The 13,993-nt window shown below is 36.9% G+C and overlaps 2 protein-coding genes across 2 annotated transcripts; one reads left to right on the forward strand and one right to left on the reverse strand.

Moving 5' to 3' along the window:
* Window positions 1-291: 291 nt before the first annotated feature.
* On the forward strand, window positions 292-1,381 carry LOC126789238 (late embryogenesis abundant protein 14-like). Its single transcript, XM_050515341.1, has 2 exons — window positions 292-452; window positions 536-1,381. Exons 1-2 carry the CDS (start codon window positions 315-317, stop codon window positions 1,364-1,366), a joined length of 969 nt encoding a protein of 322 aa, XP_050371298.1. The 5' UTR covers window positions 292-314; the 3' UTR covers window positions 1,367-1,381.
* Window positions 1,382-9,985: 8,604 nt separating this feature from the next.
* On the reverse strand, window positions 9,986-11,797 carry LOC126789234 (dof zinc finger protein DOF1.4). The gene is made up of 2 exons (XM_050515338.1): window positions 11,357-11,797; window positions 9,986-11,177 (listed from the first exon to the last, which is right to left on the reverse strand). Exons 1-2 carry the CDS (start codon window positions 11,414-11,416, stop codon window positions 10,194-10,196), a joined length of 1,044 nt encoding a protein of 347 aa, XP_050371295.1. The 5' UTR covers window positions 11,417-11,797; the 3' UTR covers window positions 9,986-10,193.
* Window positions 11,798-13,993: the final 2,196 nt, after the last annotated feature.

Here is a 13,993-nt window from a genome sequence, read left to right on the forward strand (position 1 = left end):
ATATGGGCTTTGTTGGCCCAATAAGATTTTCAGCCTGGTCACCCGTGTCCAAGAATTGTACGGATCAAAGCAATTCTGTCTCTTTTCGACTTCGTGTTCATGAAAGAACGTGTAACCTCCTACAACCCCCAGCAAATTGACCTGGACGGGTGTCAGCGGTTAGAACCGCCACATTTCCCTCCTTACACGTTATATCAGCAACCCTAGAAAGCGAGATGAGGAAGAAGAAGAAGAAGAAGGAGAAGGAGAAGGAGAAGATAAACAAAAGTAGCAAACAAAGCTGATAGATCGAAAGAAAACAGTGCAGGTTAATAATGGCAAGCCTTTCATTAGCGAAGAATCTCATCTTTAACCTCTCGAGGTCGTTTCCTCATTCCCAAGTTTCACTATCTCTCAGACCCTCACTCAAAGTCTCCAGGGTCTGCTTCACCTCCGCCTCCAAATTCTACGAGGTTATTTTTGAAAAAGTATACTTTAAGATTAAGTTTGAACCCTATTTTACGTATATTGAAATTGAATTGTCTTCATTTTTCAGGGTCGAAATGCGGCGGAGGAGAGGGATTCAAATTGTCATCGGGCATATGCCGATAAGGATTGGAGGGAGAAGGAAACAGGGTACGACTCTGCTGATGTGGGCAAGCACGCAAAAGAAACCATGGAAGAAGGACTAGAAAAAACCAAGCGGCAAGCAGAGGAGATGAAGGAGAGAACGAAGGATTACACCTACGAAGCCAAGGAGAAGGCCAAAGAGGGAACTTATAAGGCTTCAGAGACGGCGGAGAGTGCCAAGGACCAGGCAAAGGACTACGCTCATGATGCTAAGGAGAAGACAAAAGACATGGCTGGAAGTGCAGCGGAGAAGGCGAAGGCGGGGACTCACAGGACGGTGGATACTGCAGATAGTGCCACGGAGAAGGCAAAGGATTACGCTTATGATGCCAAGGAGAAGACAAAAGACATGGCTGGAACTGTGGCCGATAAGGCAAAGGAAGGAACTAACAAGATGGCGGACACTGCAGGTGGCGCTAAGAACAAGGCGAAGGACACCGTTAACCAGGCAACTGAGAAGGCGGAAGGTATGGCGGAGACAGTGGTGGATAAGGTTAAGGGAGGATCAGAAAAGGCCGCAGAGACAGTGAAGGATACGGTGAAGGGCGCTTGGGAGGCAACTAAGGAGACAGGGCAGGCAATAAAGGAGGCGGTGGTGGGCTCGGATGAGCACGCGGGAGCGGTTAAGGTGGACACATCATCAGATGAGGATGATGATGAGGTGGTGTCTGGTGGGAAGGTGATGGATGCGGATGTCATTGAGCGGAGGCGCGCTGCGGGATATAATCCCGATGAGAAAGCTGGTGACAAGAATTAACCTGATCATGACAAGGCCAACATGTTTTTGCAGCGCACTGTTTTGTGGCTGTTTTGTGTTTTTGAACTTTAACAAGTTCTAGTTGATTAATAAATAAAGTTTGTTCGACCTGGGCTCTCTGGGTGTGGTATATGTTTGCGTCCGTACTTGACGATGCTCGAGTCAGTCTAATGGGAAAGAGCATAGTAGATGTGCGTCACTGTGAGATTGTGCGTGTGGGTCGATAATTTGTGCCGTGTAATATTAGCATACAACTTGTAAGGTTATTTGGGGAGGCAAACTTGGTCACGAACTCACGATGAATTTTGCAATAGAAAAGTGGCTGATTAACAGTTGATATTTCAGAGGATGAGTGTGAGACTAGCTACCATCTCGTAAATAAAGCCATTGAAAGTAAGGGTGGGCACGGGACGGGGCTCATCCCATGTTCCGTCCCGATTTAAAAAGAGTGAGATGGGACGAGGGTTTTTAAGAATGCATTCCACTTGGGATTAATTCCGGTTGGAACGGAACGGGATTGAGACGGGATGAAGAAATTAAATAAAAATTTATATTTTTACTTTTTCAATAACAAAATAACATTCAATAATGAAAATTTAATTAAAAAAACATATTATGTTCAAAATATTATAATTTACCATTATTATTTGAGTTGATATAATTTTGAAATTATTAAGAACATAAATTAGTTTCATTTTGATACAAATATATAAGAATTTTTAAGTTTTCATTAAAGGTGTGATGAAACGGGACAAAGCGGGATATAAATTATTCGTCCCACGTCTCATCCCACTATTATGAAATGAGACAGGACGAACGTTTTTAGACCTCTGTCCTGTCACGTCCCTATGAATTTCAGGACGGGATCGAGATTTCTGTTTTTTATGTCCACCCCTAATTGAGAGAGCTGAAAGCTTCCAGACTAGACTATTTTGATTTCTTAATTTTCAGCAGGGTTGTGTGATGCAATGCAAGAAGTTAATCCCTCCAAGTTGATGTGATTTGACTCAAGTTTCAGTCTATTCATGAGATTCTTTGAAATGGATTATGTATGACACAGAAACAACAAGGAGTCCTTTCTCTAATGAGTTTTTTTCACCAACAGTCCCTCAATTCTGGTGTACCTACCAATGTGATACCTCAACTCTTAATCGTACCAATGTGATACCCAGACTCTAGTATTGCTATCATTGAAGTACTTCCGTCAGTTTTTTCAACTTCTCCGTCATCTTGGTGACGTAACAAGTACGTGAGGCCCACAAAGAGGGTTAAAAGACAAAATTAACCCCATCTGAGAGGAGCAATGTTTTTCCCGCCCTTTACCTTGAGAAAGACACCAAACAATTCTAATTTTGGCGCCAATTTTCCCTCCATACTCCTTAATTTGTGTCTATTATCTAAACTAAAGAACTACTGCCAATCAGTTGACCACAATCTGATAAAACCTAGATCAATCTCATTTTCTATTTTTACCCTAGCACTTGTTAAACTAACAGAATAAATATAGAAATTTATATGGAACATCTCATTTCCACAATCTCATAAGAATATAGAAACGCATAACTTAACGAAATTCAAATACATGTTTAAGTACCATTTCGTTAGAAACTTTGACTCCGTAGCTTCCATGGCTTCTATTGATCAAGAAAGCTTCCATGGCTTTGGACCACGTCAATTGAGGGGAGAGAACCTCAAAGATCGAGGTGTCTTGACCCAATACTAAGATGGAATTTGACCGCAATTGCCTTTGTTGGTAGTTCCATCAATATATGAGATTATGAGTTAATTAATAATTTCATAATTCTGATGGTAAATCTGGGTTTGTCGGGTAGAAGTGCAAGATTCAGCAAATTCATATATGACCCCAATTTTCTGGTTAAATGAAGAAAATATAGCATTTTCATCTCCATCTGGGTTTGTGGAGGATATGGAGGAGATGGATACGAAGAAAGGAGGAGAGATTTAGGGTGTGGGTTGATTGGGTGTGTTGCACCCAAGGACAAAACATTGCATGAGAACCATCCGTTCAATCCAATGGTATAAAGTGAAAGTCTTCACCAAGTCCTTAACAACTATTACTTATTATAAAGGGCTCCGGAACAACAATACCCGGCCGGGTGGGCATTATGCAAGTTGCACAATACTACTATATCCTTATTTAAGGACCAAAATATCAATAATTTCTTCATAAAAATTTCTATTTTTGGCATATATATATATATATATATCTGTTACATATCAAGCATTTTTTATAGAAATTTTTGAAATTTCTCGATATTTTTCAATATATTGGAAAACTTTCGAAATTTCCCGATATTAAATATCGTCATATTGTCAATTTTATTTTAATACTCGCAAGTACACGGATCAATTATAAAATAGAAGTGCAAGCACGAGGACATTCCCTCAAAGATTGATTCAACCAACATAATTAAGACAAATGTGCTATACTTATATGATTCAAACTAATTTTTGTGTTGTTGTTTATGATAGAAAAAAAATTAAAGATAAGAGATGATGAAATTTAAGAACTAAAAACAGATTATGCAGATGTTAAAGCATTGAATCCACCACCAAATACATCATTCTCTCTAGATGACAACCACTGAATTTCATAAATAAAATGCTAACGATTCCTTTACATAATAAGCCTTATTGATCTCGGACAAATGCCTATATTCTTCTAACATATGAATTTCAACTTATTGATCCAGTATAAAACTCAAGTAGCCAAGCTATGATTACTTCACATACTAATCAGGCAAAAGTAAACATGTTCAACTCCATTAAACTCATAAGAACAAGGAAATCATGCAAACAAGAATATGATCAAACTCTTGTATTCTTATTCCCAACTCTGTAATCATAAGATAAAATATCTTTTCGCACCCTAGAAAACATCTACTCATTGATCAAGCATCATGTTTTCAAACCAAATAACTCACAAACAAAACCTAGGTCTTATTGATCCCAAACAAAGATTTTGAATGAAAATTCAATCGAAACAATGATTAAGAGTTTAGCATAAAATTATGGAAATCCAATGATAAATTAACTAGAAAACGAGGTAGTCATACTAGGGGCTTCATCTCAGCCCTAGCTTAAGAGTTTGGCAATCTATAACAATGGAAAACATAACTAGAATGAAAGAAATCATGAAACAAACAATGGAAGATGAGTAAAATTCTGGTTCACCGATGGTGAGAGCTCCACTCTTCTTTCCTTTGCGTCAAAAGGCTGCCTCTGGTATCCCATGTGAATTAGGTTTTTCTTCTTTTTATTCCTCATGCAATTCCTCCTTGTTTAGGCCTGTTTTAAGTCTCCTTGTCCAACTTGGAATTATATTTCTTTTCTCTCAATAATTCAAGGTTATTGTAGTCAGCTAAAAAGGAAACTTACATTATGTTCAGTCTAATCCCAAATGTGCTTAGAATAATGGACTTGGGCTTCACAGGTTGGATTATTGAGAAGATATCCAAAATTGGTCAGAATCAACCTTCCCGAACCAGTTTCACTCAAACCTTCATAACTTTCTCCAAGAGAATGTGAATTCACTTCCGTAAAGTTCCTTAAAAAGTTGACATATGTAGCTTTCCAATGATATATGTCTTGCCTTATAATTCCTTGTAAGCATGTACAATTTAATCCGCAAAGTCAGTGCACAACAAAGACAATTTTTTGGAAAATTCAGGATAGCAGGCATAGTAGCAATCCTCTGTTACTTTAAACTCAAATTCCTTCTTTTCTCCCATTTAACCTATAAAATATAAAAACTAAGTAAATGACTCATAAATGACAAGAAATTAGCATATAATCATGTGTTTAAGGGTACATATATATATATATGGAATTATGAACATATCACGCCACGTGTCAAGCCAACTACAAATATAATAAAAAATCACTGATTAAGATAATTGAACTTCCGATCTATCCTTTTGCAAACACACAGTTATAGTAAACTCTACGTCTCTGCTACACCAACTTATTTTGTTATATTTGGCTATTTTATTATATATTGCATTTCATGTCTCAATATTTACCTAAAATTGAAATAAAACCGAATAGTTGTTAAGGGGAATCTAACCCTTTTGTTTTAGGAGGAATAAATGATGGACCTGACCCTTAAGGGCAAAATTCAACATGTCTTATCTACTACATTTATTCTCTAATGAGATGCAATCAAGTGAAAACATATGAACACAATCTGACGCACAATCTTTACAAAGCTATGATTATGGTTAAAGTTGAAAAATACTTGATCCGAACAGGAACTACCAGTATCATAACCCACAGTCAATCACTCACAACTCATATAATTGGCATATAAGTCGGTATATGCAAAATTATAAAATGAGATATCATTTAATGACTATTCTTCTCTATATACTCAAGGTTTTACTCAAAGACATAATGAAGATAGTGAAAATTTTGTACCTCATATATCATTTATGTGATTCTAAATCACTCATATAATTTCATTTTTAATGTATCATATCATTCATATGTAAATATGGCGTGATGACCTAGCCTCCTTTTGGGTAAATATATATATTAAGTAAATTTTTAATAATGTTCGACGATTATTTCACCTCAAATTACAATAACTCACAGTTATATAATAATTTCTTATGACATATAGTGAATAATTGATCAAATAAATATTTCTCAAAGTTTCATTCAAATTTCCATCAATTTATTTAATTATTTTTTAAAATCAAAATTTTGTCGAAATTTCCATCGAAATTTCTAATTTTCGGATCCTCGATATTTCCGTTCTCGCCGAAATTTTAGTCATTGCCCTTATTTGCATAAGCAAAAAAAAAAATATAATATAGTATATTATATTATATTATATTATATATATATATATATATTTGTATGGATCGCTAATTTGATAATTAATGAAGACTATTAGTTATTTCTGAGGTACGTTTAAGAAGAAATCTCGTGTCAAAAGACAACGTAGTATGAGCCTGACCTAAAATCGCTAGCTAGCTGCTAGCATTTGTTCACAACATGTAATAAGTCTCCGTCGGATGTAAACTTGTAGAGGACTCTTATTTCTTTCATATTTTTTCAGATTAATAAAATAGCATTTACACATGTATTTCCTTGTACAGTTAAAACTTGAAAAATACTATGGTGGTTTCATCAGTAGGTGTACGTGATTTTATTTGTGTGACGGGGACCAAAAGTGAGATTGTATTGACTAGCAAAGATAGAAACAAAGGGTCTGTTTTGGAGGGAAGGTTTGACGACGCGAAGATCTATTTCTGAAGATTGCGTGGTAGCTTGTGTGAAGGATTGGAACTGCCCGGGCCGAGTCATATGTGATAGAATCATCACCATTGTAATTAGTAATGGGGAGCTCTCACAAATTACAACTGCTCATGTCCAATTATGTCTGGATCTATTTCGCTGTAGTACTGGTCTAGCTACTACTCTACTAGTCATGTTCTAGTTATTGTCTCCTTCATGTACCTGTTGTACCTCCTATTCTCCTGAGGCTTCAAACTGAATGTTTACAAATTCATATATAATGTATTTGGTCGGTTGAGAAATACGAACACTAATTAATCTGTATAATGTTCTTATCATGCGTGCATGCATGCATATATGTATTTGTTTGGTTCTGTATATGTTAACTAATGTCATTTTTAGCCATTTTCTCCCACAGGCCAACTCATAGCTAGCCCGGCTTCATACAGAAGTACTAGACCTCCATACATATCTGTGTTCTGGTTTTGGTTGCAGTAAATAAGGCAGGTACCCCATTATTGTTCCTGATAAATAGAAAGAAACAAGGATATCGATATGGTTCGAACTTCAGAATTAGCAGACTGTATAGTTTGTTTTACTCTGGAAATTAATGCAGTATTATGTTATGATCTATTAACATACATGCATGAACGAAATCCTAGCTACAAGTTTTTTTGTTAGTTTCTTTTTTTTCTTTTTCTCTTCATTTCTGGAAGTATAGTTTTCCTTTAAATAGTCTAGGGCTTTAGGCTCTGGACATGAGATTTCAAGACCTAAGGCATGATCCGAAAATGGTGCCATCGTGTTTTAATACAAAAAAGAACTTATAAATAATATAGTATTGAATTAACCATTCATCTAAATTCAAAAGTCATAATAATTATTTATATGTATCAATATGCATTGGGGGAGAGAGAGTTAAAACCATTTAGAAAATTCAGATACCATGTAGAATATGACTCTTCTTACATTAAATGAATATTACAATTTTATAGTGCAAGCATATAATTACAAGATCCACATGATTTGCATAACAAATATACAAGATCTGTGTGATTAGCAATTTACATTTAATGACTTGATTCCAGGGCTTGATTGGAGGAAGAGGACGAGTGATTATCTATTTATCTTAACATATTGTATATATAAGTATTCCTATATATTATAAAAAATTAAAAAATTGGGCAACGTTTTGGGGCTGAGGGGGCCGCTGTTGCAGCTTCTCAGGTCTGAGCCTGTTTAGGCTCTTTCTTTGGGAGATCATTTAAGGGTCCGTTTATACCCCGTTTAGTGCCATAGTGTACGTTAAGTCACTTGCTAGTTTTGCTTACTTCTTCTGTAATCCATACGACCATAGAATGACACTAGCTCATGCATGTATTTGAATTCACACTGATTCATTTGTAAATTTCATTTGATTCACTCTATATGGTCGTCAATTTCAAAATTTATCAACCGGGTAGCTGCAGCCTGCAGACGAATTTAACCTGGCTATGTTGAGAATTCCAAGCGATAAGAAAATTAAGTGGTCAGGAAAAATCATCTGGGATTTGAACGTAGAATTTAGACCCGTTAAATACAAGTGGCTGGGAATCATAGTTTCTTATCAAATATATATTGAAACTAGCCTGATATGAACCTATCAGTCCAAACCCAATCTATAAATTAAATCAGGTGAAATCAAATTGCATGCATGAATTTCCATCGACTTACAAAAGCGGACAGATCAAAATCATCGAATGGGGTAGTAAACTACTTAAGATCGATAGGCTTATTAGCTAATTTAACTTACAGATAAAAAGGGTGCGTAAAAAGTGAAGACCCTAATTTAAAGGAAGACTTGGAAGACTTAAAAAGTTCTCGACCTGTCAATTCCAGATAGTACTGCTGACACTGGACATACACACATAATTAACCTTTATTAAAAGTTGTAAGTGTATATGAAGGTGATTAATTGACACAAATTTTCAACATCGATCAGTTCTCTTTCTACTTGTTGTTTATACTGGAAGGAGATAATAGAAACTATCCACAGCGACAGTTTAGACTTTAGAGAGGTTACTCCACCTGCATACGGCATACCAGCCTTTATTACTAGACTCCTCCATCCAAGTATGATATGAGAACAAGTCCTTTGAATTTGTGTATATAATCACAAGAAATATGAACTAACTTAACGACACCTAGGGGTATACATAATTGTGAATTTGCGTGGGGTGTGTATGCACGCATATATATGTCATTTACATATGCGCGTCGGAAAATATGCTAACTAAAGAGAAATTCCTTGTAGTTGATATATGACTTTCTACATATGACTTAACCCTTCTGAAGCAGGTCGCTGAAACTATAAGATATATGACGACCTATATCTAATAATGACAGTACGTTTGGTTAAAAAAACAAAGAGTACTGCACTGTATCTGAATCTCCTCCATGCATGTGTCTCTCCCCCTCTCAGATCGATAGAGACAGTGATATGCTAGACTCACAGAAACAAAATTTCTAGCTAGCAATATATTACTACTATCCAAATAATCGATCTCTAATCACATTGTCTAGAGAATACATGAACAGTTGTTGGCTATAATCCATGCACAAATTACAGAACGTACGTACGTACCTTCAAATCCAGATCTTGATACGTAAGTATAGTTGTCTGGGAGAAATGAAAACCATGGTTGCGACTACTCAAAGAAAGTAGAATATATGTCCCACTTTACTTGAGGTTCACATTACTTTCGCCACAATCTCAATAGGGTATACCAGTATTTTTTTTAGACGCATGTAGATATCTGTTTAGTACGTATTCAGCTTTCAGTGACAATGGTTAGTAAACTTTAGCATTTGTCAATCCAAAAATCCAAACTACTGCTCTCTAATGATCAACAATGTCAGAACTATAGATTAATTAAGTAGAAAGTTAACCAACACGATCGAATATAGATCAACAAAAGCAACACACATATATTAACCACATTGCAAGAACAAAGTCTCCTTCTCTTCTATACCATCGTATCCAATTAACCCCCATTTTCCTCACTAAACCATCTCCCAAGAAGAAAAAAACAAATAAAAAAATTATTAGTTTCTTCAAGCCACAACTAGTAAACCCACCACCAAGTCTATACCGCCCCCAACCTAATCACAAATACATGAGAAGGAAACAATGTCATGCATATATATACACATTGACCTTAAGAAAACACCAACTTACTGGAGTACTATTGCTTGAAGACGACGCTGATGATAGTATCATAGTACTTGACCCCGAGGCAAATGAGAGAGAAACGGAGCAGATCCGAGGTTCCTCTCAGCGCAATTTCAGTGATTTGATCTGATCAACCTTCATTACTAAAACAAGAGGCCAATGATCCATTCTTCAATTGCTGCTGACATGATCACTCCGATCCACCCACCCTTGATTCCCTGTGTTCTTTTACTTTTTTTTTCTGTTTTTTTCAGCTGAATAGAAACCCACACCGACTAAGAAAACCTAAAACTCTAAGAAGAAACAAGATGACTCCAACCAAATAAGGGAAACTAGTTCAAACTGGCAAAAAGATTAGATCAGAGAAGACAACGACGACCCTAGATTTGCTGGATCATGCCAATTATTCGCTCCGAGGCTTGACGAGCTCCAGTAAAGAGTAGGATCCGATGAGAGCCCCATTTGCTCTGTATTAGCCTGGTGATTACTACTCCACCCCACCCTGTTTTGTCCACCATCTTCTACTTTCACTTCCTTCACCACCTCGCCACCACCGTTGCCAGCTGCTGCTATCTGAAGATCTTCAAAGGGCAGCAAGTTCTGGAAATACTGATTATTATTCCCTCTAACGTCTTTAAACCCACCGTTGATGAACTTGGAAGCGAGAACAGAAGCCATAGTTGGAGCTGTGCCATAAGATGTGGAGTTAAAAATGGAATGATTGGTAGAATGAAGTGAATTAGCGGCCACAAGATCTTGAGTATGCTTGCTGGTAGCCGCCGGATTAAACCTTTGATCACAAAACCCTAACCCAAGAGCACTGAACTGATCAAATCCGGATGTAGTAAACGGATTAATCCCCATGTGATCAGGTTGGTTACTACCTAACCCGTAAAACAGCGGATTCATATGAGGATTCGAGTTCGAGGCCAAGTCGATATGAGGATGATTCTGTTGTGTGTTGGTATTCGGGTTTGAGTTACCACTGTTCGGAGCCGAAGAAGCAGAAGAAGAAGCTCCATTATCCACGGCTGAGCTAGAGCTAGGTCTTTTCACGCGCTTGTTCTTTCTACACCCACCGCCGACCGGAACATTTCTAAGAGTACCGCCTCTGGTCCAGTATCGCTTGCAGGCCTTGCAGAAGTGTCTGGGCTGAGACAAGCTGTAGTTGTTGTAGTAGCAGAACTTGGTGTTGGCAGAATCACATCGAGGACATTTCAGGGCTTGCTGCTGCTGTTGAATTTGCTCTTGTCCCGGTTTCTCCATCAATCTAGAAGCTCCAACCGCCGTTGTCGAACCCATCACGCCCTTGTGGTGCTGACCGTCATCGTCGTCGATCTAAATGGAATCGAAGATGAAATGCCAAAGAAAGAGGAAAAAGAAAGTTTCAGGCGGTGTGCTAGGGTAAAATAACAACACAGAAGAAATATTCTCGTCCAAAGGCTAAGCAACAAAGAAATGTGTCATAATATGTTTAGTCAAATAATTCAAGAGAGAGAGAAGGGTACGTAGTGAACCTGTGGCCAATCGTTAGTAGTTGAAGAGATGAGTACCATCTTCTGTTGATCCATTAACATTTTCTCCAAAGGGAATATCGTTTGAAACAAAGAGATAGAGGACAAAGAGCAGGTGGCGACGCGAGTCTTTGTTTGCTCGACTATGAGAGAATGAAGGTGGGGGTGTGATTGATTATATGAGATGATATTGGATTAATAATTATAAGTCAGTGATTAGCTTAATTATAGGTATGCATCTAAATTCACGTGATGGGTTCTGAACCGAATTGGATTTAAAATTGCGGGAAGAATATATTGGCGACATTCGAAATCCAAGAGCGGACAGGGAGGTAATGTGGGCAATAGAGATGAATCTTTGGGAGGTTCGAGAAAGAAGAAGAATTAATATTCAAGACCGACGAGATTAGATTAGACTGCACAGTGTTCTACGTATAAAACATTCCTTTGCAATTTCCATGGAGATAGAGATTGAATAGATAAGTGAAGGCTTGAAGGGAAATGTTGAAGTGTAGAGAACAGAGACCAATAAAACTGTTATGCTGCTGCGGACTGCTTAGCTTCTTAACTAGAAGCTATAGGAAGAATCCCAATAATCGATGCAGTCTAAGCTCAATAGCAAATCCCACTTCCTCTTTCTTGTTTTCTTTTAAGTTGTTTATTGACGAGCTTGTGTGGCTATGCCACAAAAAATTAAACTATGAATCTGGTACCTATGAGCGCATATGGTCCTCCGCTTTACACATATCATGTTATGTGTCAAATTTCTGCACTAATTATGAATGCCCGATTTATCCCATGTAGTTATTAATTTGATATATGCGAAGAATGATTAAGAAGCCAGCGTAAACGAATATGCGTATAACCCATGCAAAGGCTGAAAACTGTAAGCCCTAGAATTCCTCACTCAAACATAGGCAGTTTTTTTTTTGGTAATGCAAACATAGGCAGTTGCTAGGACTTTAAATTGAACTTGATTTCTGACAAAATGACAATTAACTTCCAAAATATTTTCAATGTATGTTTGGTCCTTTCATAGAACACTGGATTTGCAGCCATATGCATTGTTGTTTAATTGGCAGAATGCGATGTGATGAGTGTGGCACATTATATTACCAATGGATAGAGTTATGTAATAGATATACTGATATACACATAAGAAAGTCGATCTTAATTAGATAACTAGTGTAGTAGTGTACTGTGTAGGCAGCTAACTAACAGTCGAAATTAGCGAAGGCATGCATAGCAAAATTAGAGATGTTGTACAAGGCCACAGCATATATTGGAGGGAACTATTCATTTTGAAATGAGGGAAAGGGATTGCTTAATTCCAAGAGAAACAAACAAGAGGGAAGGGGGAAACAACAACATGTGGCGGTCAACATCTGAGACTCAAAATACAAAGAAACATGCAGCAAAGCAAAGACCAAAGACCACCACGCTTTATTCTCGAGCGCAATTCTCTTGCAGAATTGCAGAGAACCCAGTAATACCTGTTTAAGACTTCAAAAAACAAACAGAGAAAAGAAAAACAAAACAAAAAACCGTTATGTTAATCAGTTACACAGTATTAGAGAAAGAGATATCACTACTGTAGAACTGGAACAGAGGCATGTGGTGGGCAGCTCAGCGATGAGGTTCTTCAAGAGAAAAAGCTAGAGAGGGTTTTGAAAATATAAAGCAAGTAGAGTAGTAAAGCAAGCATGGTTGGGGGAACAAATGGATTTTGTAGTGTCCCAAGGGATCTCCTCCTCCTTCCCTACAACCCATCATTATTCCTCCTCGGCTTACACCACCGTATACTTTGGTAAAAATTATAAAGAGGAAAGTTCACCAACAGTCCCTGAACTCATGTGGTAAGGACAGTTTGATCCCTGACCTTTAAAAAGGATCAAATAGATCCCTGAACTCTTATTCTGATATCAATAAGGTACTTCTGTTAAAACTTTTGGAATATTCCGTTAAAATATTCTTTTTATGTTAATTTTGTCATTTTGTTAAAATTTTGACGGAGCATGGTGGACCTAATTCTTAAAATTTATTTTTCTAAAAAGTTTACTAATCTTTAAATCTACCCTCTATACTCAAAGGTAAACAGTTATTTTATCATCATAGCAATTATCATAGCTTCTAGACTTAGGCTTTTAGCGTTTGCTAAACTGTCTTTAAAAAAACTGCAACAAGAAAAAGAAAAATATAAAAAACTAATAACAAAATAGGAAGAACCTTCCAAGAAATACCAAAAATTATTAGGATATTATCTATAGAATACAGCGTAGAATCTACGCATTCCAAGAAAATATTGAAGTTCTTTAAGAAATTTTTGAAGAAGATCATAAACCTCTTCACATTTTGAGCATCGGTTAGATTCGCCCTAGCTGGTATCAGAGCTTGTTTCGCTCAGAAACAAGTGAAGATCAGGCTTATGCCACAAAATTGGCTCATTTTATCGAATAAAAAAGAAGTCAGACATAAAAATTACCAGTCTTTTTGTACTGAAAAAGCTACTGATAAGTGGCAAATGTGCTTTCATTCAAAACATATTCAAGAAAGTCAGTACTCCATAGAATACGTTTGTAGAATATTAAATGTCCTATACGACGAACATATTCATCTCCAAAAAGAGATTGGAGTAGCAGA

This window comes from Argentina anserina, chromosome 3, assembly GCF_933775445.1.
Source record: "Argentina anserina chromosome 3, drPotAnse1.1, whole genome shotgun sequence".
Taxonomy (NCBI): Eukaryota; Viridiplantae; Streptophyta; class Magnoliopsida; order Rosales; family Rosaceae; genus Argentina; species Argentina anserina.

What these genes read in the sequence shown, in the direction of transcription:
- LOC126789234 (XM_050515338.1), bottom strand. Translation starts at nt 11,416, where the DNA reads ATGTTAATGGATCAACAGAAGATGGTACTCATCTCTTCAACTACTAAC. An exon ending in CTACTAACGATTGGCCACAG is followed by an intron (nt 11,178 to 11,356) that starts GTTCACTACGTA and finishes GATTCCATTTAG; the next exon opens with ATCGACGACGATGACGGTCA.
- LOC126789238 (XM_050515341.1), top strand. Translation starts at nt 315, where the DNA reads ATGGCAAGCCTTTCATTAGCGAAGAATCTCATCTTTAACCTCTCGAGG. An exon ending in CCGCCTCCAAATTCTACGAG is followed by an intron (nt 453 to 535) that starts GTTATTTTTGAA and finishes TTCATTTTTCAG; the next exon opens with GGTCGAAATGCGGCGGAGGA.